At 34.0% G+C, this 20,229-nt stretch overlaps 2 protein-coding genes across 2 annotated transcripts; both read right to left on the bottom strand.

Moving 5' to 3' along the window:
* Positions 1 to 719: 719 nt before the first annotated feature.
* LOC123920198 (E3 ubiquitin-protein ligase RNFT1-like) lies at positions 720 to 10,466 on the bottom strand. The gene is made up of 9 exons (XM_045972397.1): positions 10,174 to 10,466; positions 9,206 to 10,057; positions 8,331 to 8,407; positions 8,044 to 8,209; positions 6,607 to 6,695; positions 6,362 to 6,526; positions 6,210 to 6,287; positions 2,868 to 2,971; positions 720 to 1,265 (listed from the first exon to the last, which is right to left on the bottom strand). The coding sequence occupies exons 2-9, from the start codon at positions 9,897 to 9,899 to the stop codon at positions 1,160 to 1,162; spliced, it is 1,479 nt and encodes a 492-aa protein (XP_045828353.1). The 5' UTR covers positions 9,900 to 10,057; positions 10,174 to 10,466; the 3' UTR covers positions 720 to 1,159.
* Positions 10,467 to 11,681: 1,215 nt separating this feature from the next.
* On the bottom strand, positions 11,682 to 17,344 carry LOC123920199 (hydroxyacylglutathione hydrolase cytoplasmic). Its single transcript, XM_045972398.1, has 7 exons — positions 17,044 to 17,344; positions 16,833 to 16,955; positions 15,906 to 16,067; positions 15,054 to 15,132; positions 14,711 to 14,824; positions 13,271 to 13,447; positions 11,682 to 12,057 (listed from the first exon to the last, which is right to left on the bottom strand). Exons 1-7 carry the CDS (start codon positions 17,088 to 17,090, stop codon positions 11,983 to 11,985), a joined length of 777 nt encoding a protein of 258 aa, XP_045828354.1. The 5' UTR covers positions 17,091 to 17,344; the 3' UTR covers positions 11,682 to 11,982.
* Between the last annotated feature and the right edge of the window lie 2,885 nt (positions 17,345 to 20,229).

Raw genomic sequence — 20,229 nt, 5'->3', positions numbered from 1 at the left:
CATGCTGCTTTTTTCATTCATTCCTTTATGGATGAGTTTCATATACCATTTTGCTCCAATGGTACAAAATTATGAAACGCTTAAGCAACTTATAGTTCTATACAAAATAATTTAAATTGACCCAAGCCAACATTAAATGATGATACAATAACCTAAAAAAGATATTTGAACAATTTTTTGTTATCCACTCTACCATATCATAGTTCCACCAATGAGAAGAAAATGAGATATACCCATTGGAGAAGCTCTCGCCAAAACATGTTTGCAATTTGTGTTGAACTCATCTCCGGTAACTAAACATTTCCAAATGAAGTGAGACATATCCATCAAATAAAATAATTTAAAATTATTTAAGATTCTCTCTATTTTTTATCCTCTCTTTTTGTCATTTTTTAATGTTTTGAAAATATAAAGATATAAAGATAAACACTCCGGTACATATATCAATACACTATTAAGGTGTACAATTCTAATAGATTCACAAATAGTATTTAATATAAAAAAAATTAATAAGCACTATTTATAAACCTATCAGAATTATCTACTACTCGTCAAATTAAATAAAAGGTGTAATTCACCAAAATAAATGCTATAATGTGACATGGATCCAACTATTTAATATATATTTAAAAACTATCTAAAATAGAGGATAAATTGAGAGGATTCCAACTCATGCAATTTGGGATAAAGTTTCAAACTCATGGACAAAAAGCAAAAAGAAAAGAAAAAACATGACAATCATTTTCAGCACGTCCAAAAGGGATTAATTTCTTATATGTTACATATGGTAATTTCAGCACTTGCAAGTGCAACAACGTAGTTAACATAATTGAATAAAGCCTGTGCAAATACATATACAAACCTTAAAGAAAAAGGGATTAATGTCAAAATAATATAACATTATGAACAAATTAGTGTTCAACAGCTTAGTATATGAGGAATATATAGGTTAGCAGGTTCCCACGATGTTGAGTATCCGACAGCTGAGCAAAGCCCTTAATTTGTACATCTGACATCGTTGCAACTGAACGCGAACTTTTAATCCATAATCATGCCTTTGATGAAAAATCTTACCGAATCAACGTAAGAAAAAAACATGATACTTTATAAGTAGAGGTTGGTTTAAAAACTATGATCCAACAAAAAGATCACGAGTTTATTAAAACAACTGGAAAAACAAACTTGTTGATCCATCTCCAAAGGTCCGAAGATCAGCTGCTTTAACCAATGCTCTGCATAGAGGGCAAGTCCTTTCTCTCTCAAACCTGAAAAGAAAAGTGTGTTTGTTACAACTTACAAGAGAACTTGTTACTAAGAGAAAATAATAATACAATCCAATTGCCTTTTAAGACCCATTTGTTACACTAAAAAAGAGACCCGTTTGTGTTTGTGAGAACTTTTTGTGAGAATCTTAGATAGCCATTTTTGGTCCGAACTCTTAAAAATATTCGCAGGGGCCTTAAATATTATCTGGCACCTAAGAATACTTTAGGCTATGTTTGGATATGTTATAACTAATGGAATGGAGCAGGGCGGAATGGAGAGGAATAGAAGATTGTTCCATTCCACCATTCAGATATTTTATGATGGAGTGAGACTCCTTTCATTGTTTGGATAGTGAATGAAATGAAATGACTTGTTAATTTTTATTTCTTTTTACCTTTATTTTAAACACAAAAATATAATTTTTTAAATCTTGTTATAAGAGAACTAAAAAATATATAATAGAATGATGTGTTCAACATCACAAAAAACATAAATTCCTTGAAGTAGTTCAACAAGACAATAGTTAAGGACATATGCACAGAAAAATCTTATAAACAAAAAATCTAGGGATGTAGTGTGAATATAAAGATGGACAGATGAATCTAATAAACAAAACAAAAGATAATACCACATATGAAGAAGGAAAAAAAATACACGGATACAGGGACAAGAAAATCCAGCGAACGAAAACGTAGAAGCTAATAATACAACATGGAGAAAAAATACAATGAAGTGCAAGTCCATTCTCGACGGTTGTGCATGAAGATTGCGAAAGATAAATGCAAGAAAGGTAATAAACAGCGAGGGTAATACAGTATTTTAAAATCCAAACAATGGAACATAGATCCATTCAGTTTCCCTCCATTCCATTTCATTCCACCAATCTAAACATAGCCTCAGGCACAAGAAATCCATTTTACACATTCATATGTAACATTTTTCCCATACATCAACATAGACTCCACATGCCGTCAAAACAATAAAAAAACATAGACTCCACCTAACAATTGTCAATGACCAATGGTTCAAAGTCCTACGGAACTCTATCTCTCTCTCTCTCTCTTGTCCATTCATACATTTCATGTAACTAAGTACTTAACTCACCAATTGTTAATACTTAAATATGATTAGATAGAATACAAAGAAAGGAACGTTAGAAGTGAATTTTTTTCCCAGAACATATCCTAGCATAAACTAATATGCAAATGTATAATAAGTCAGGTTACAATTGTATGCAAGAAAAAGTAAAAAATTAGCTTCAAGCCATTAGCCAAAATCAACATATTGCTGAGAACCTTCTATAAAAGTGCAATATTCTTAGTGACTGATAAGGTGGTTTGGTGGTTTATGGGGCAAGATAGGGGTTGAAGTGGGAGGACATGGATTCAACTGTGTCCACCAACAAAATAACAACACTAACATTTTCTATTCAAAAAAGTATGAAATCATGTGAATCAATCTTTTAGCTGATTACTAGCCTACCCTAGAACAATTATTTATAGGCTCTCAGAGAGGACCTGCCTATAAAATTTTCTTAATATATTGAGAACTTTCTACTTTGAAATTAAACCTATAAATGAGGGATGAAGTTATGGACTCACCACTCAGATACGCAATCTTCGCAGAAAATGTGTTTACAACGTAGCAAGATTGGGGAATGCATCTTCTCCTGGCATATAGCACATAGGTCACCAGCAGCTGTTACCTGTGTTTCAAATACATAGAATTTAGAATCATATTGATAAAAGTAAAAAATTGCACAGTAAAAATCTTCAATAACATAGTATTTATGTAGATTTTCATCCTTAAATATAAAGAAATGCCGTTAGAAAGCAATAGATGGAAAATAAAAAGACAGACAGCAATATCCAATAACAAAATTCCTAAAGAAAATATAACACAGAAATCCACATAAATGTAACAAATCTCTCCAGCACCCTGCATAACACATAATGAATTTCCCACCAAAGTAGCCATCAACCGAACACTATCCATTAATAAATTTAAAAGACAGATTTATCAGTCAAATTTAAACATTTCTCCACTCAAAGATACAATAAAACTGAAAATAAGGCACATTGTCATAAAGCTTATCGATAAACCCCAAAAATAAATGGTAGGATTAGCTCCAAATTTAAAATAAGATTCTCAAAAGAAAGAAAAAAAATATGACTGTGTGCCCCAACAAATAATGGCTATAGAGAGTAGAGAAAGTCCTATAAACAAATAAACAGTCATTAACAAGAATCTTATACTCCTCATTTCGTAGCAAATTTTGATTTCTGAAACTTTTAAGGAATAAAATGGGGACAAGACAAATATAACAAGCTACCATAGCTTTTTTTACAAAGATCCTGTTAGATATGGGCCTAAATTAGGATAGAAATAATAGTGGGCCTTGCTTATTAATATTAGTAGGCAGTTTAATCATTAGTAGGCAGTTTTAATTATTAATAAGCAGTTATTATAGAAAATAACTTCCGTTAGAATAGGAATAGGTAATACTTAATAAATAGAAGGGGTGATTGAGAAAGAGGGTATCTTGGGATTTGATTGGAAAGGGGCCAGTTTGGCATTAGGGAGGTGCAGACCCTCAAAGTTCTGCGGTATCATTCTTGTAATCAAAGGGATTTTCCCTACTTCCTTATTTTATATATATATATAGAGTTTAATTGATATGCACTGACGGTGTAAAATAGTTTTACACGATCGTCCAATAAATAACCATCATTTTGCCATGTCATGTCAAGAAAGTGGGGTGAAGTGGGGTGATGTGGCGGAAAACATGGTTGGTATTGGTTGACTGTGTAAAATTATTTTACACCGTCGGTGCATATCAATTAAATCCTATATATATATATATATATATATATATATATATATCAGTTGGTTTCTATCACTGGTATCAGAGCACTTTGATCCGGGACAAGAAAGATAAAATAGAAATGGAGTCGTCATTGAGAACAGAAGGAACGCTTGATATTTTGCATGAAGCGTTGAAAGTACTTAGAGATTGGAGAAGAGAACTCAAAGAATTACGACTATCTATACCAATCTTTGAGGGAAGGGATGTTGCTGGGTGGATGATCAAGGTTGAGAAATATTTTGATGCAGGAGGTGTGTGCAAAGAAAAAGATCAAATACCGGCAGTTGCGCAATGGATGAGTGGTGGAGCCATCACATGAACCAAGATTGGTTTTGAAATCAAGAAAAGCATCAAGGAATCAGAACATCCATGGTCGGAAAACAGAGCGCAAAGAAGAGAACTCCAATAAAAAAGGAGGCCGAAAGTTCGCTGGTGAAGGGGAAGGTCAGTGGCCGAGAAGAGAAAAGCAACTTCTTGCATATTGGCTGTATTTCCGCCGACAAAACCACCAGACAAGGGTATTGCTGTATATCACGCAACAATGACAAAGAGGTTCAACACGTTCACCAACTTACAGGGGAAGGCCAACAAATGCCACTGCAATAATTCCAAAATGTTTTGTGATTTCTCCTCCCAACCGTGGGACCCTGGGGGGTGAAATTAGGCTGCAGGATTGTGCAAACATTTCTGTTTTAACGCCAATGTCAGTAAAGTAGTTTTGTAATTGTTTTTTATTTTAATTGCCTTGAGGACAAGGTGACAGTTTAGGAGGGGAGTATTGTTAGATATGGGCCTTAATTAGGATAGAAATAATAGTGGGCCTTGTTTATTAATATTAGTAAACTGTTTTAATTATTAATAAGCAGTTATTATAGGAAATAACTGCCGTTAGAGAATAGGGATAGGTATTAGGTAGAGTTGGTGATACTTAATAAATAGAAGGAGTGATTGAGAAAGAGGGTATCTTGGGATTTGATTGGAAAGGGGCCATTTTGGCATTAGGGAGGTGCAGACCCTCGAAGTTCTGCGAGATCATTCTGTAATCAAAGGGATTTTCCCTATTTCTGTCTTATATATCAGTTGGTTTGTATCAGATCCCTCTTCACTTCATCCATTAAAATAACATACACAGCCACCATGTGCAAGTACACAAATAAATAAATTATAGAAGATACTTGAGGACAAATCACATTATTTTGATCAATGCCATTAAATTAATTGATGCATGAAAGCTACATTTACAAGACATTATCCATGACTTTTATAGTTAGAAATCATTTTGAAGGAATTTGATAGAAAACAGATACATTTACATAGCTTTATTCTCAGATTGATGAAAGATATTACTTCGAGGAGAATAGCTAACAACGATTTATCTCATACATTTAACAATTTCATACCCAATGTATTTTATAGATATGTATGCATTTACAAAATCAGAAAACTACAAGTTCCAAAAAACACAGAATCAGAACCTTGTAACAAGGGTGTTTGTTTCATGTTTAGAAATAATATTCCTGGGAATATATGAGTAGGAATAGATATACCCATGTTTGTTATAAGTTTGACATAAAATTGTTCCTGGATATGAAGGTTCTTTGGAATAAAATAACTTCCAATAACTTCTTTTGTTCCCATGATTTTATTCCCGGGGAAATGGGTGGGAAAGAAAAGTTTCCATGAAAATGGGAATACATTTTAAATAACTTCTAATAACTTCTCTTTTACCCATCTTTATCAATAATTCCAAGGAATGTGGTTAATAGTAACCAAACATGATTTTTTTAAAATACCCTGGAATAAAGTTCCTGTTATTATTTCCTTGGAATATTATTCCTGGGACTAAAATTAACTACCTTGAAACAAACGCCCCCAAACAAATGGAATTTTCTATTTAAACTAGTAATAAAATCCCATGCAACAGTGGGTCAGCAAAAAAAGCTTAGGAGGAAATGGAGGGTCTAGACATCTGCCACATGTCATTGGAAGGCCATTGTTTTATGTTTTATAATATAGTTATAGAATTAGGGAACAGATTGATTAATAAAAAAAAAATCAACTAAAACTACATTATTACCTGTTCCGCTGTGGCATAGACCCCATAATGAACTTCCTTTCTTGATAACGCTTTCACGGCCGAAATGAAGCATTGGACCTAAACAGCACAAAGATGATAATTTAGAATTTATAGATCTACACACTAATAATGTTGAAAAAGTGAAAACAAACCTTCTCAACAACGGATGTTAGCTTGAAAGTTAAATACAATCCTGTGGTCAGTGACGAAAAGAGACTGCCATATTCCCTATTCAAGAAAAACCGGTACCAAACTGGTGTTGGCAACAAGGCACGATACAAAAGCAGCGTGTACTCAACAAGAGTTAACATTTGAGCCTAGAAAAGTTAGACAATGTCAGCCGTTGCAATAGCTACACACGAAAATTGCACACTTTTGTATGGAAAGCATTAATCACCTGTCGACGAAAGTTATGACCTTTCCCCTTTTTGTAATATATAAGTAGGATACACTTAAAAGCCATTGCAACTTGCCGCATTAATATATCTGAGAGTCAATAAAATGGTGATCATTAATAACAACAAAAATTAGAATGACTAGAGGTCACAAATACAATTTAAAGGGATATATGACACACAAAAACAATAAAGCAAGATAAAAATACAGTATATTAAATATTAATAAAACAAAATGAGATCCAGAAAGATATTGCTCATTATCAATCGAGATATTTTACAGATAATTGTAGATTTTTTTGTATGTACTTATTATACTCTTTCGTAGTTTCTTTTTTTAGCTTATTCTAACCCTTAAAGGGATTGATTTGATTAACCTCGTGTATAAATGTTTTACATATTATTCAAGATTTAATACAGAAAAATCATTATTATTCACTCTTTTTTTTGGAAAAGATTATTATTATTCACTCTTAAATTGGTACTAGAGCCGTTCAGTTCAGAAACCTAAGCTTTTGGGGTTCACCAAATGTCAAGGAGGCTGATCCTATCTCATTTTGTCGGATGTCCAAGGAAACACCACCATCTAGTACAGAGGCCGACGGTAGTTGTCTCCTCAAAGTGTTCGTGTCATCACGCACAATACAGCAAATATATACAACCAAAGCTACAATATATCTCAACAACAAATATCAAACATAAAGTTAACACTGTCCTAATGCTACAAGAAGGAAAAAAATAAAATAAAACAGTTAACTTTATCCTCAAAGGTTCAAACAATTTTGAGTCAATTTCTATCCTATCCAAACTGATAATTAAACATAGAGAACCCATTTATTGTGCCCTGTCTATACATGAGACAAGTTTTAATTGATGAAATATCTCAATAAAAAAAATGAATCATGAAACAACTACAAAGAAGGTTCCAATTTCACCATTAGTGACCAAAAAAACAGCTTCAACATTGTACTGAAACTATAAAATTCCTTGCATGTATATGTCATGCATTCAGCGTTTCACCTGGAGTCTGTAATTATTTGTAAGGATCTCACTCGAGTCTGTAATTATGTGCAAGGACATTACTTTTTTCTAAGGGTCTGCTTGGATTGCCTTATCTTTTGGCATAAGCACTTGTTGTGAGACTGTTTGGTAGAGCTTAAGAAAACAGCCATGTTATAAGCTGTTTCCATAAGCTATCTGGGATAGCTTATATAAAAACAATTTAACTTTATTTTATCGTTTGTCATTAAAACAGCTCATATATATAAGCACTTATATGATAAGCGCCTTTGCTATAAGCACTTCATTATGTTGTTTATCCAAATAGGGACCAAATCATTGACATACATTTGTCACCATGTAAAGAAGAAGAAATAAAAGTTCTAGCATATATCCACTGCAACAATGTAACATCAAATATTGTATGAATAAATCCATACCATTGACCAAGATGGTGAATATTGCATGCCAGAAAGGTGTTGGACTTGGAGGTAACATGACCAGTGGATATAAAATATCATCATTTCGATACCACCAGTAAATGCATATCACGTGAAGAATGAAAGCAATAGATATACCAGCAAGCAAAGAGACTTTCCTATCTCCCTGCAAAATAAAGTTTATTCCACTCAATGTTATGGTACGAGGGTGAGTAAGGAGTTGACAGAATAGAAACTCGGTTTGGGAACGTAAATGTTAAAGGATTGGCAAAGATATAATAAAGTACCTTCAAAGCTGTCTGTTTCTTAACAATTTCATTTGACTTGAACATCACAGCTGCTATCCAAATTGTGACAAAGAAACCTGCAAGTTCTCATAAATGATTACCAGGTAATGTGGAAAAAATAGCAAGTTATAAATTTAAGAGGAGGCGCATGCTATAAGTGTCAAGCAATGAACCTTGCACCTATCCAAAGAAAGTGATTGTGAATAAGAAAAGCCACACTTGAAACTCACAAGAAAATAGAAATGTAGAAAGCAAATCAATCATCCCCTTAGTTAACTCCACAAGATTCGTTTTTAGCTTACAATTAGTGAGGTTGCAATTTTCTTACTAAGTAGGACACCACCAAGAGGGGAAGCGGTAAATAAAACAAAGGTGCGACCGTTGTGATCCTCAAAAAAACTTCTCACATGATATATTTTCTTTTTCTCTAAGCCCTTAACCCAGAAACAACGGGAAGTGTTGGATGCTGCACCAACATTTTCCAGTTCAATTTGGGATCAATAGAAAACATTTAGCAACATGGCACGAGTGAAAGACCAAACATGTTTAAACATGATGAGAAGTAAAGATGTTAAGTAATACTACTTTCAGAGTTTTCATCATTCCAAAATGCAGGCAAGCTTTCTCTGTCATGCCACTATTCTACCAAGCACATTACATCAGAACAAGCAAGCCAGCTTTTAATACAACAAATAGCCAAGTTATCAGAAACAACTTGGAATTTTCCCAATATTTGTGAAATGGGTGAACTACTAACAATGGAAAAGTAAATAAATGAAAATTCAAAATGGCCATCTATGATTATTTTGAAGCCAATATTAACATCACAAACATGATATAATGTAACCAATTTATCAGAACAGAACTAGTTATACCTTGCAAATGCTGTCGGATGAAAACAACCAATAACAATAGCGAAAAAGGAAGAATCTGCTCAATCCACTTAGCAACCAGCTGAATATCATATCTCTGATAAGAAGACGAATCCCTGCTGTTATTTTCTGTTCCATTCCCAGAAGTATCACCATCAACCTGTCCACTACCAGCCAATGACGACGATGAAGGCGAAGACACAAGGGGAACCCCCTCACTAGTCTCAATTCCACCACGTCCCTCGGCTTCACCATCATCCAATGCAGGAATTCCACTTCTCTCACCAACCAGATCCTCACCACAATCATCATAACCCACTTCTCCAACCTGATTCTGAATATGCTCTCCAGCTCCAATTATCCTTATCGCAACTTCACCTGCACTGCTCTCACCAACAGCCGCAGCGGAATCAACCCGAGGCCGTATTTCCGAACCAGAAACTCCATTGTTGACAATCATAACCTCAGAATCATTGTTTGATCGGAGAATTCCAGAATAATCCAATAAAAACGAAAGTGGTGACAAAAAGGGATTAACAGAAGGTAACCTCATTCCGTACCAAGTTACACTACCATTATTATCATCACTATTAACCCCTCCAAACGACGACGACGAAGAAGATGATGATGATGATAATGATGGTGAATTAGAAGAAACATTAGCATATTGGTCTGAATTACCATCCAAAGTTGCCATCTTTGGCACAAATTAAAAAACCCTAATCTTCAATTCTTCACTGTATAATACCTCTAATTATTTGATCTTTCTTCAATCCAAACTATTTTCCAATTTTGGGGTTAATTATTAATTAAAAATATCAAAAAACGTAATTTTTGGGGGTTTTAATCCCTACCCTGAAAAGGGAATAAAAGGTAATCGTTAGGGAAATAGATAAAACAACGAAAAGGGGTGAAAATTAAACACAATAGAATACAAAAAATTGAAGAAAGTGATAAATTTTATGCCTTACCTGAGAACTTACGGATTAAGCAATTAAGGAAAGAAGTTTATGATTTGGGAAAAATGGAATTGAGAAATTGGGAAAAAGGAAAAAAGGGTTTGAAATTTGAAGTGAATTAACAATGGTGATGGAAGAAGAAGAGGAAGGTGATGATGAAGGTGAGATAGAATAGGAGAAAAGTCAGAGTCAGGAAGCTGAAACCTTCGTTTTCGTTTTTGTTTCTTTTTGAGAGTGTTGAGAGCGTGTGAATGCGATAAAGAACAATGTGCAAACATTTTATTTTTTATTTATATATATGAATCAAAATATCTAATGTGCCAAGATTTTTATTGATGATACCTAATTTTGTCTCGAGTAGGGCCAAATTTTATCTTCAGCTTTATTTTTTTATGACTGAATTAAATATCTTGAATTTCTCTTTTTCTCTTTTTGACTGAATTAATTATTTTGAGTTACTTTTATATTAAGAAGAAGTATTTCTATATTTATTGTTCTTTTCTTTATATGTAAATTCAAATAAAAATTGGTAGAATTTTAAATTCTTTAATCGAAATTGAACTGAATGCATATATAAATTTTAATACTTATTTTTTTTAATAAGAATATTTATTTTATGTTAGTACATTAGAAGGAAAAAAGGGCAAAAGTAAAACTTGCTCTCTAAGAAAAGATATGTATAGATTATTTGCTAATAATAAAGTTGATGATAAATTAGGATAATTTCGTCAAAAAAAAAATTAGGATAAGTCTCTTGAATTTTAACCGGAGGAATTGAGATTTTGACTCTCATCTTAGCAAGGATGTTTGCATACTCACTTTCTTCTCAAAAACACATTGAAGTAAATATCTCCTATCTTTTTCAGAATGTCTCTTATAAAGCCTAATAGATTAGAATAGGGTGAAAATGTGTTGCCCATTTTGCACCAGTTGGATCACATGTAAAGAATTCGTATAAATCTTTTCTTGTTGAAGAAGTTACGACAAGTTGTAGCAGTTTCATGACATGTTTGACGATTATGTTGCTTTGTTGCTGTTTTGTGGGTTTGGGGATACAGTTTCACGATTCTTCCCCAGAAATTCTTCCCGGTTGGTTTTTATGTTTTTAGGTACACTCAATAGCTCTCGCAAATCTCTCTCAAATCTGTCCTTGGGGGTTTCTCGACCCCAACTCATCTCTCGCTTCGGCAACCACGCCTCACATAAGTCACTTGATTCCCTTTCATCAACAAGGTAGGCATTTTTAGCACGATTTTTTATTTATTTAATAGATAAGAACAAACAGCAGCAACCAAAACATATTCTACTACTAAGTACTAACACAGTACTGTACCATCTTTTATTTAGTAATAAAAATTGTGAATTTCAAAGCAAAGCTATCATCCTTCAGTCGGCAATATTTTCTATCCCTTTCCATGCTTGATTTCATAACAGAAGAAACGAAGCATCGACAAATTCTTCCTATTTTCACATATATATTTTTTGGTAAAATTTTGATGGAGAAAGTTACTTTCCAAACATAAATAGAAAGGAGAAAATAGTTTATTTTAAGTTCACAAGTAAATGACGTGAATGAAATGGGACATCTTAGTATTTGGACAGACCAACATTAACATACATGTATCCCTTAACCAAAAAAAAAAAACATTAACATACAAGTACTAATCACAATCCATTTCCCTAACATGACAAGACTCTGACACTTTCATTTTAATTTCAGGCAAACCAAACTGTTACAGAATATACATAAAAGACCTTTATTAATTTGGATGGATCAAAAGAGGAAAATGAAAATAGGAGTGAATGAGAAGGGTAGTTTCATTAGCCCCTCCAATTGTCTTTCAACTTCCGTAATTCTCCTAAAGCTTCAACAGGCGTCTTGAACCCCACCTTCTCCTGAAAATGTTCAAATTTACTTTAGCTGGTTCTGTTTGGATAAACAGCTTAATTATTTGCTTATAACATAAGAGCTATCATATGAATGTTTATGTATAAGCTATTTCTATAATTAAAGGAAAAAATATAATCAAACTGTTTTCATATAACCTATAAGTTGTTTTCATAAGCTATCTTCGAGAGCTTATGGAAATAAGTAGAAAACAACTTATCGACATGTCATAACTCATAAGTGATGATGCTAATAAATAAGTTCAAATAAGCCATCCAAAAGGGCCCCATACAGTTTAAGAAAACCCTTCACATTAGGCTTTGTTTAATTTCATATTGAGTTAAATGGGTTCAAAAAAATATGGTAATTTTCAAGGTTGTCAGAATCGGACCGGTCATCGAACCGGCGAGTTCACTGGTTCAAGGTTCAATTGGTCGGACCGGGTTCAATCGGGGTCGAACAGTTTTTAATTAAATATATAAATAAATATATATGAATAATTGCTCAATATTTCATAATTTCACACATTAAAAAGATAAAATATCACAAGTCAAAATAAAATAAAATTTATAATTGAAACCAAATGAAAAATAGATGAAAAACAAAAACCTTTCCTATTCCTACGACGTCGTTGTTTTGTTTCAGATTTTTTTAAAAAAAAAAAATTAAAACGACGTCGTTTTGCCCTTTTTTTTTTTAAAAAAAAAAACAACTGCAAAACCGCTTGAACCGCCCGACCGGTTCACCGGTCCGACCCCGGTTCACGCGTTTTTTTACCGGTCGGTTTCCTATCCGTTTTTTGCTCAAAACCGAACCGTTTTTATGACCGGTTCACGGTCCGACCGGTCCGGTCCGGTTTTGATAACCTTGGTAATTTTTACTTATGTTCACTCATTTTGAGATCTCGTATTTTACAATGTGTCAATTTTGGTCCCTGCATCCGACTCCACCGGTGTTAAATGAGGGACCAAAGAGTTAGCTCCCTAAACCAAAATTGACATATTTAAAATGAAGGATCAAAATCAAACGGAAATTTTTTGGGGACTAAGTTAACATTACCATATTTTGAGATCTAAGTAAATATGTTAGAATTTTAATTATACAAAGCTCTAGTACCCCAGAAGGAATTGCTAAGGATATAGTATTTCTTTCCTCCTTCCCATCAACAAGGAATCATCTATTTGTATCACACTTAGAAGAGGAGTTGAAAAGGTGACAAACCTGGATAACAGGTAGATCAACCCTCATAAATGGATTGGTTTCCAGCTCGTCCTCAATAGTTGAGGGAATTGTCGGTTGGCCAGCTTGCCGCTGATTCTTAGCCCAGGTTAATTTTTGCTGTATCTTCAAATTTTCTGGCTCAACTGTCAGAGCAAATTGCAAGTTCTTCGCAGAATACTGGAGAAAAAACAAACTCACTCTTACTGTGATTGATGATATAAGAGGGGAACAGCATAAAATGCAAGTCACTAATGAATATAAGCCTTTATAGCAAAAAGTAAATCTATAGAAAAACAAAATACAATTCCCCTTCTCCCGAAGTTGCATCGTTGAATTAATCAAAGTGATAAATTTTGTATTTTAAGCTTAACTGCACAACCAGAATTGCAATACACCTCTTCCAAATCAGAAATTTGCATCTAAATATCTCAAAACCAAATACATATTTTTCCAGCAAACCAAAAAGTGTACTATAAAAAAGACTTAAATATGTTTTCAGTCCACAAAAATATGATAATTATTGCTTTTAATCCCTCACAAGTTTTTTTTTCAGCTTTTGGTCCCTCTTTTATGAAATGACCACACAATTAATCTCTCTCTCCTCTCACTACTCTTTTGGTCCTTTTATGATTGAGAGGGACCAATTGTAGTCATTTTCAGAAAACATAGATCGAAAGCCGACAAAAAAATTCGGAGTCCAAAAGAAATAATTATCCTATTTTGAGGGACTAAAAAATATACTTAAGCCTGTACATAATGATGGATTTTGGATTTTCTTGATCAGGGTTGCCATAACAGAATTCCAATTTTTAACCACAAATTGAACTTAAAGTTCTAGGCACATTGATAGACAAACTCCAGCAAAGGTAAGGAAACAGTATTCATGAACACATAACGGCCCTGTTTCAGCACTATTTATTTACAGGAAGTGAGTGTCGATCGGTTTCAACTTCTTGTATGTTATATTCATATCAAGCTGACTATTCTATGCAACAGGAATTGAAAATAAAAGCCTTACGTTTCCGGGATTTTACATAAATATTGCATGCATGGACTAACCCAATATGTGTATTTAGATTGTTTACAACTTAACAACCAACAATTCTTGTAACAACACACCACCACTAACATCTCAAGAAATTAACTATATTTTGCAGATTGACCCAAGATGCTAAATGAACTCAGGGAGCATACACGGTATCTTTGCAATCAAACTATTTTATCATCATCAACTGTAGAATGAATGAGAACACAAAAATATCAAGTCATTTTCAAATTCTGCCATCTCCATCAATAGAAATAGAAAATTTACCATGAGCTGTCGAAAGTAGTTTTGCGGATCAATCAATCAAATTCATCATTTACAATTATAAGATCAATCATCAATACACTCCCTATGATACCTTTCAATTCAATGATGGGGACTTAAGTATGATTTACCTCATGGCCACAGTAAACTCGAGTAGGCTTTGGTAATGAACCTAGTGTTACAGAGAGTGACTGATACATCTGTTCTGCAGTTCCTTCAAAAAATTTCCCACAACCAGCAATAAACTGCAAAGAAGAAACACAATAAATAAATAAGATTTAAAAGTAATAGCTTTTCAAAATTCATATTCATGGAAACTTCCATACATAGAGAATATAAGCCAAAATAAAAATCTACATGCCTTGACTTCAAGCACTTAGCCCATCTTTAAGATTTTACATGCTTTTGAAAGAACTATTTTACAAGAGATGTTTCAAAACAGCTCGTTAAAATGAAAAATATTGATAAACTTACCAATGTATCTCCAGTAAAAACAGCCGGGTCTTCATCCTCTTTGCCAGTAACATAATAACTTATGTGACCTTTGGTGTGGCTATGAAAGTCAGCGAAATGGTTTTATGTTAACAAGAGAGATAAAAGGGTATGGAGAAAAGTGAAACTTAAACTTAGGTTGAACCGCTACATAAAAGAGACAATATAAAACAATACCAAAGGAATGATAATTATTAATTATTAACAACTCATAATGCACCAAACAAAATTATCAACAGCAGAAAAGGCCAAGCAAGCAAGACAATGCATTCTGAGTACACAACCATGTAATTTAGGTTTTAAACTTATATCATCATATAATCAGTACATAATTACTCTTTTTACACAAAGCTCATTGTCAAAACAAGTTCATCAAGCAGTACATATTTAACTCTAGCACAAAGCTTCATTGGCAAGAGAAACACAATACAGAGGGTATAGCTCCGCTCTTCTTGTAAAAGAATAACATAATATTTACCTGACCTAGTTCCTTACAAAATACCGGCATTCAAATATTATTATGCGTGGCAGTTATCACTTAGCAAGATCATGATCTTCTCAAATATCTCCCATCATTTCACTATCAGTGATATACAAACGTGAGCTAGACTATTTCTTTCTTTCTCTCTTTCACTATTCTTTACTATGGAGATTAGACTAATTTATTATTTCATTTGAAATGAAGCAAAGACATAGACAAAACAATTAAGTCCCGATTTATAAATAATACAGTGCACTAATCACAAACCCTGAACTTTTGGGAAAGGGGAAAGGGGAAAGGGGAAAGCAAAGGGAGACAACAAGAATCGTAATTGACAAGTTGAATTACCATACCAAGGTGTGTGAAGCGCCAAAACATTAATATCTGCTCCAAGATGCACCTTATCACCGTTTTCAACTGCATTAGTGCAACCTTTTACATTATCAATTGAGCCACCATATACCTTGACTCCAGGTACCAATTCCTTTATCTTCTCATTTCCACCAGCATGATCCCTGCCACATAATCACACTAAAATTAGAATATTTTCTTTTCATCCTTCAAAACTCAAAAAACCTAACAGTAACACCAAACAAAATAACCAAGAAAATGCTTTACAACTTAGAGTTGGTCAACAAAAGATGACTTCAGTGTATTTCATTACGACTGTATTGTGTTTGAGAGAGCTTATCATATAGCTCATCACATGTACATAAACTGTTTACAACTTATTACAATAACCTTTCCAAGATAGTTTATAAAAGCAGCTTACAACTCATGAAAATTGTTTAACCACGTTCTCTCTTGGATTATAGAAAGCCATAATTGGAAAAACAACTTAATAAAACACTTACCAAATAAGTTATTACTATAACAAAAGATAAAATAAAGTCAAATTATTTTCATATAAGGTAGATATCCAAACAAAATTATGGAAATAAGCTGAAACTAACTTATGGACGTGTCAAAAGTTGTTTGTTTCCATTAGCTGTACAAAACAGTCTCACAAGTGGTTATGCCATTAGATAAACTCTAATAAGCGCCTGTTTGGATTGGATTTTATTTAAGCTTATCTACTGGCATAAGTTTTGTGAGGTAAATCCAAACATACATTAAATAACCTATATATAAGTGCTTATATAATAAACGATTATTTAATAAGTGCTTAATTAAGTTGATTATCCAAACAGACTCTACTTTAGCATCACATCACATGAACATCGTCCATCGGCACTTAATAAGTGTAACCACGCTTTGAAAAGGAAGAGAAAGTAACGAACCAGTGATGATGAGTGGTGAGGACGAATTTGAGAGTGAGACCAAGTGAATTTGAAGCTTCTAGAACCTTGTCGGGTTCAACAGGGTCCACCGCCGCAGCTTGTTTGGTGGTTTCGTCAACGATCCTACAAATAATAACAAACCCAGAATCATTCAGAAATTGTAATCAAAAAGCTCATAATAATCAGAATCGAAAGAGTAAGAACAAGTTACAAGTAGGAATAATTGTCTTCGAGGCAAGGAACGTGGTAGATTTTCATTTTTGTTTCCCGATTCAATTCAACGAACACACTCGTAATCGTGTCGTGGACACTTCGCTTTCTCTTTGCCCACAATGATCGGTTCGGTGCTACACTTGGAAACTATCGATCTATCTATAAATGAAAGGAAACAAAATTCAAAGGTTCAAAGCTTTAATAGACTAATTATTTTAAGGGCTAAATATTTTTATTTTTTTTATACTTTCTTAGAATTTTCATTTTAATTTCTAAAAAAAATTCCACACTTTTTAGTCATTTCTTCCGTCAATTTTTTAGGGGGTTATATTCAATTAGAATTTCAATTGATTTTAAAAGACTTTTTTATGATGACAAAATTATGTGGTATTCAATTAAGATTTTAAAAAAGTCTAGTGATATTTAATTAAGATTTTAAAAGACTTTAAAAAAATTTATTGGTATTCAATCAAAACTCTTTACAACTTACAAAAAGTCTTGTGGTATTCAAAAGTATTATAATTTCGATGGATTGTTTTTTTTTGAACCAAACAAACTTACTGCATTTCATTAATTATCAAAAGTTCAATACATGAAGGAATAATCTCAAATCTATGGAAACTAGTCCAGGAATTGGCCGCCCTAGCTAAATTGTGAGCAACCGAATTCACTTGTCTCCTAATAAACTTAACTTCAAAGTTTACACATGATAACATAACAAGAATAATTTCATTAACGATTGAGAGAAACTCTGAATTGCCTCGCCGTTTGGTACGAATAGCATCAACCAACACTTGAGAGTCACTTTCAAACTGGACGCTTTCAAAACCTCTACTCTTAGCTTCATTCATAGCTTGCAATAGTGCCCATGCTTCACCCTCCTCTGTTGATAAAGTCATTTGCTGCCACTGCGTAATTCCAGCCATAAATTCACCAGAATTATTACGAAAACAAGCACCCATCGCGGTCCTACCTGCACCGACAAAAAATGCTGCATCTACATTGCACTTTAACCATCCTATACGAGGCTTTTCCCACCGAATGGTGCTGACAGGCGAATTGTAACACCCTAACCCATACTACCCTTAAAAACGTAATTTTAAAAACTTTTCAACAAGTGTAAAGGCAGAGTGCCACACGGTAATTAAAACACAAGCATACACACAGAGCGTCATGAAATTTAACATGAAAAGCAACAGCGGATTCAATCAAACCAAGCATGCATATATATACATATATATATACATAAGCCATATTCATCCCTAAGGATGTCACTTATACAAGAACTAGCATATCAAAAGGTAACACCGATATACGATGAAATCCAAGCGTAATCCCCGACTCGATGTTACATTACCAGAGCATTTACTATTTACAAACTCTAGCCAAAAGCTAGTACTAAGAGGAGTAATCTATGCTAAGTCTCCTCACCAAAAGGTACTTCAACACCCAGCTAAAACAGCAGTCTAAACGTCGGCACAGTCCTCAGCCTGAATATCTGAACCCCCAAAGGTCCAGCAAATAACACAAAGCAGAGAGTTAGAAAACATAACCGCATATCATACGAGTATAAGAAAGGTCTTACACTTTCGAACTACATCATACATATTCTAACTCACGTCAAAACATTGCACTAAACAATTATCAAATAATAAAGTTCAACACAATTCAACCAAATAAATGTCACATACCATTTATCAAATATATGCGCATTTACCCTAAGGTATCTAATGCCAATTAATTCACTGTCATGCCATCCCTAGACATAACTAAATGCATGTGGTACCAAGGTGTCTCACCAACGGTGGACCAAGAACAGTTTTATATCATGCTGGATATGTCGGAACTTACCGAACCATCTTATCTCCCTTGGATAAGCCAACACAGTTTTATATCCTGTTGGATAGCAACTCCGGACTCATGGATTCATCTAATCCGATCCTCGGCTTCATTATGGACACATAATCCATTTTCGTTATTGGAACCCAAGTTTCCAATGTTCACATACAATCATGAATGCATGTATGTATACACATATCAACCATATGATATTCTCTAGCTCGAAGCTACTCTTTTATGAATGCGGGAACACAATCCTAACACATTCACTTAACATTACAAATTAATGCCAAAACATAACATTGCTCACTTTAAGCTACAACTTATTGCATACACGTTTATCAATCATATAACGATTAACAATAAGCATTAACAGTATCAACATGTATCAACAATCACGTAAGGATACCATTAAACCATATTACAAGTGCCTAATCACACTTAGAAACATCAACAAAAATTGCTGTCACAGAGGCCTTCGCTAAGCGAAGCCTCAGCGAGACATGGCGAACCACGATCCAGGAAGTCACCTGCTCATGGCGAGCATTGGCGAGCTTCAACGAACTAGTCGCTGAGCGAAGGCTTAGCGAGCCTACGCGAACCTCACCCGGAAGTCACCTGCTCATGGCGAGCATTGGCGAGCTTCAGCGAACATGTTCGCTACAGCGAACTCCTGGTCGCTTAGCGAACTATACCAGAAAAATATCTGTTCTTGAGTTTCAATAAGGCGGTTTAACCTCAAATCAACTCAAAAATTCATTCAAACATGTTATAAATTCTTATAAACAGCTATTTCAAGCATATATGGTATCAAGGAACATTAATCATCCCTTCCAAACATCCAAATACCTCAAACAATCAAAATCATGCCAATTTCTTGGGTTTTAAGCAACTTTCATAAACTTTTTCAACATGATCCAAACACATGCATATTTTTCATGAAATCAAGCTAGTGATTAACACATACAAAGTGATGATGAAGAACATCACACTCACATACAAAAGCTTAATCAAAAGTCTAAAAGAAATTGAGTGGGAGAGTTCGGGAATGGAGACATAGACAATCTCCCCTCTCCTTGCCACTCAAGAATCATGAATTCTAATCTCTTACCTTAAGCAAAGATGATGATCCAAGCCTTCTCTTGCTCAAGCTTTCTCTCTTGATCAAACCCTAGCCCTTGCTCTATGGTTTTGCTCTTGCTTCTAAGACAAAAGGTCATGAAATGAGCTAAGTCTCATGACAAGGTTTCCTTAAATACCTCTCCCTAAAAGTCATGAACCAAGCCCAAGTGGCTTAGGCCCAATGCCTCTCACGCCCATTAAGCCCAAAACAAAGGTTCTCGCG

This window comes from Trifolium pratense, linkage group LG4, assembly GCF_020283565.1.
Source record: "Trifolium pratense cultivar HEN17-A07 linkage group LG4, ARS_RC_1.1, whole genome shotgun sequence".
Lineage (NCBI taxonomy): Eukaryota > Viridiplantae > Streptophyta > Magnoliopsida > Fabales > Fabaceae > Trifolium > Trifolium pratense.
Note: the sequence above shows the minus strand (reverse complement) of the source record. Positions and strands in the feature narration are given on the sequence as shown.

Excerpts from the sequence above, each read along its gene's own strand:
- LOC123920198 (XM_045972397.1), bottom strand. The coding sequence starts at position 9,899 with ATGGCAACTTTGGATGGTAATTCAGACCAATATGCTAATGTTTCTTCT. Across the intron at positions 6,696-8,043 it reads ATTCACCATCTTGGTCAATG|ATATATTAATGCGGCAAGTT; the intron begins GTATGGATTTAT and ends ATTGACTCTCAG. Across the intron at positions 2,972-6,209 it reads TCTATGCCACAGCGGAACAG|GTAACAGCTGCTGGTGACCT; the intron begins GTAATAATGTAG and ends TTTGAAACACAG.
- LOC123920199 (XM_045972398.1), bottom strand. The coding sequence starts at position 17,090 with ATGAAAATCTACCACGTTCCTTGCCTCGAAGACAATTATTCCTACTT. Across the intron at positions 16,068-16,832 it reads CTCACCACTCATCATCACTG|GGATCATGCTGGTGGAAATG; the intron begins GTTCGTTACTTT and ends ATTATGTGGCAG. Across the intron at positions 15,133-15,905 it reads TTGGCGCTTCACACACCTTG|CCACACCAAAGGTCACATAA; the intron begins GTATGGTAATTC and ends TGACTTTCATAG.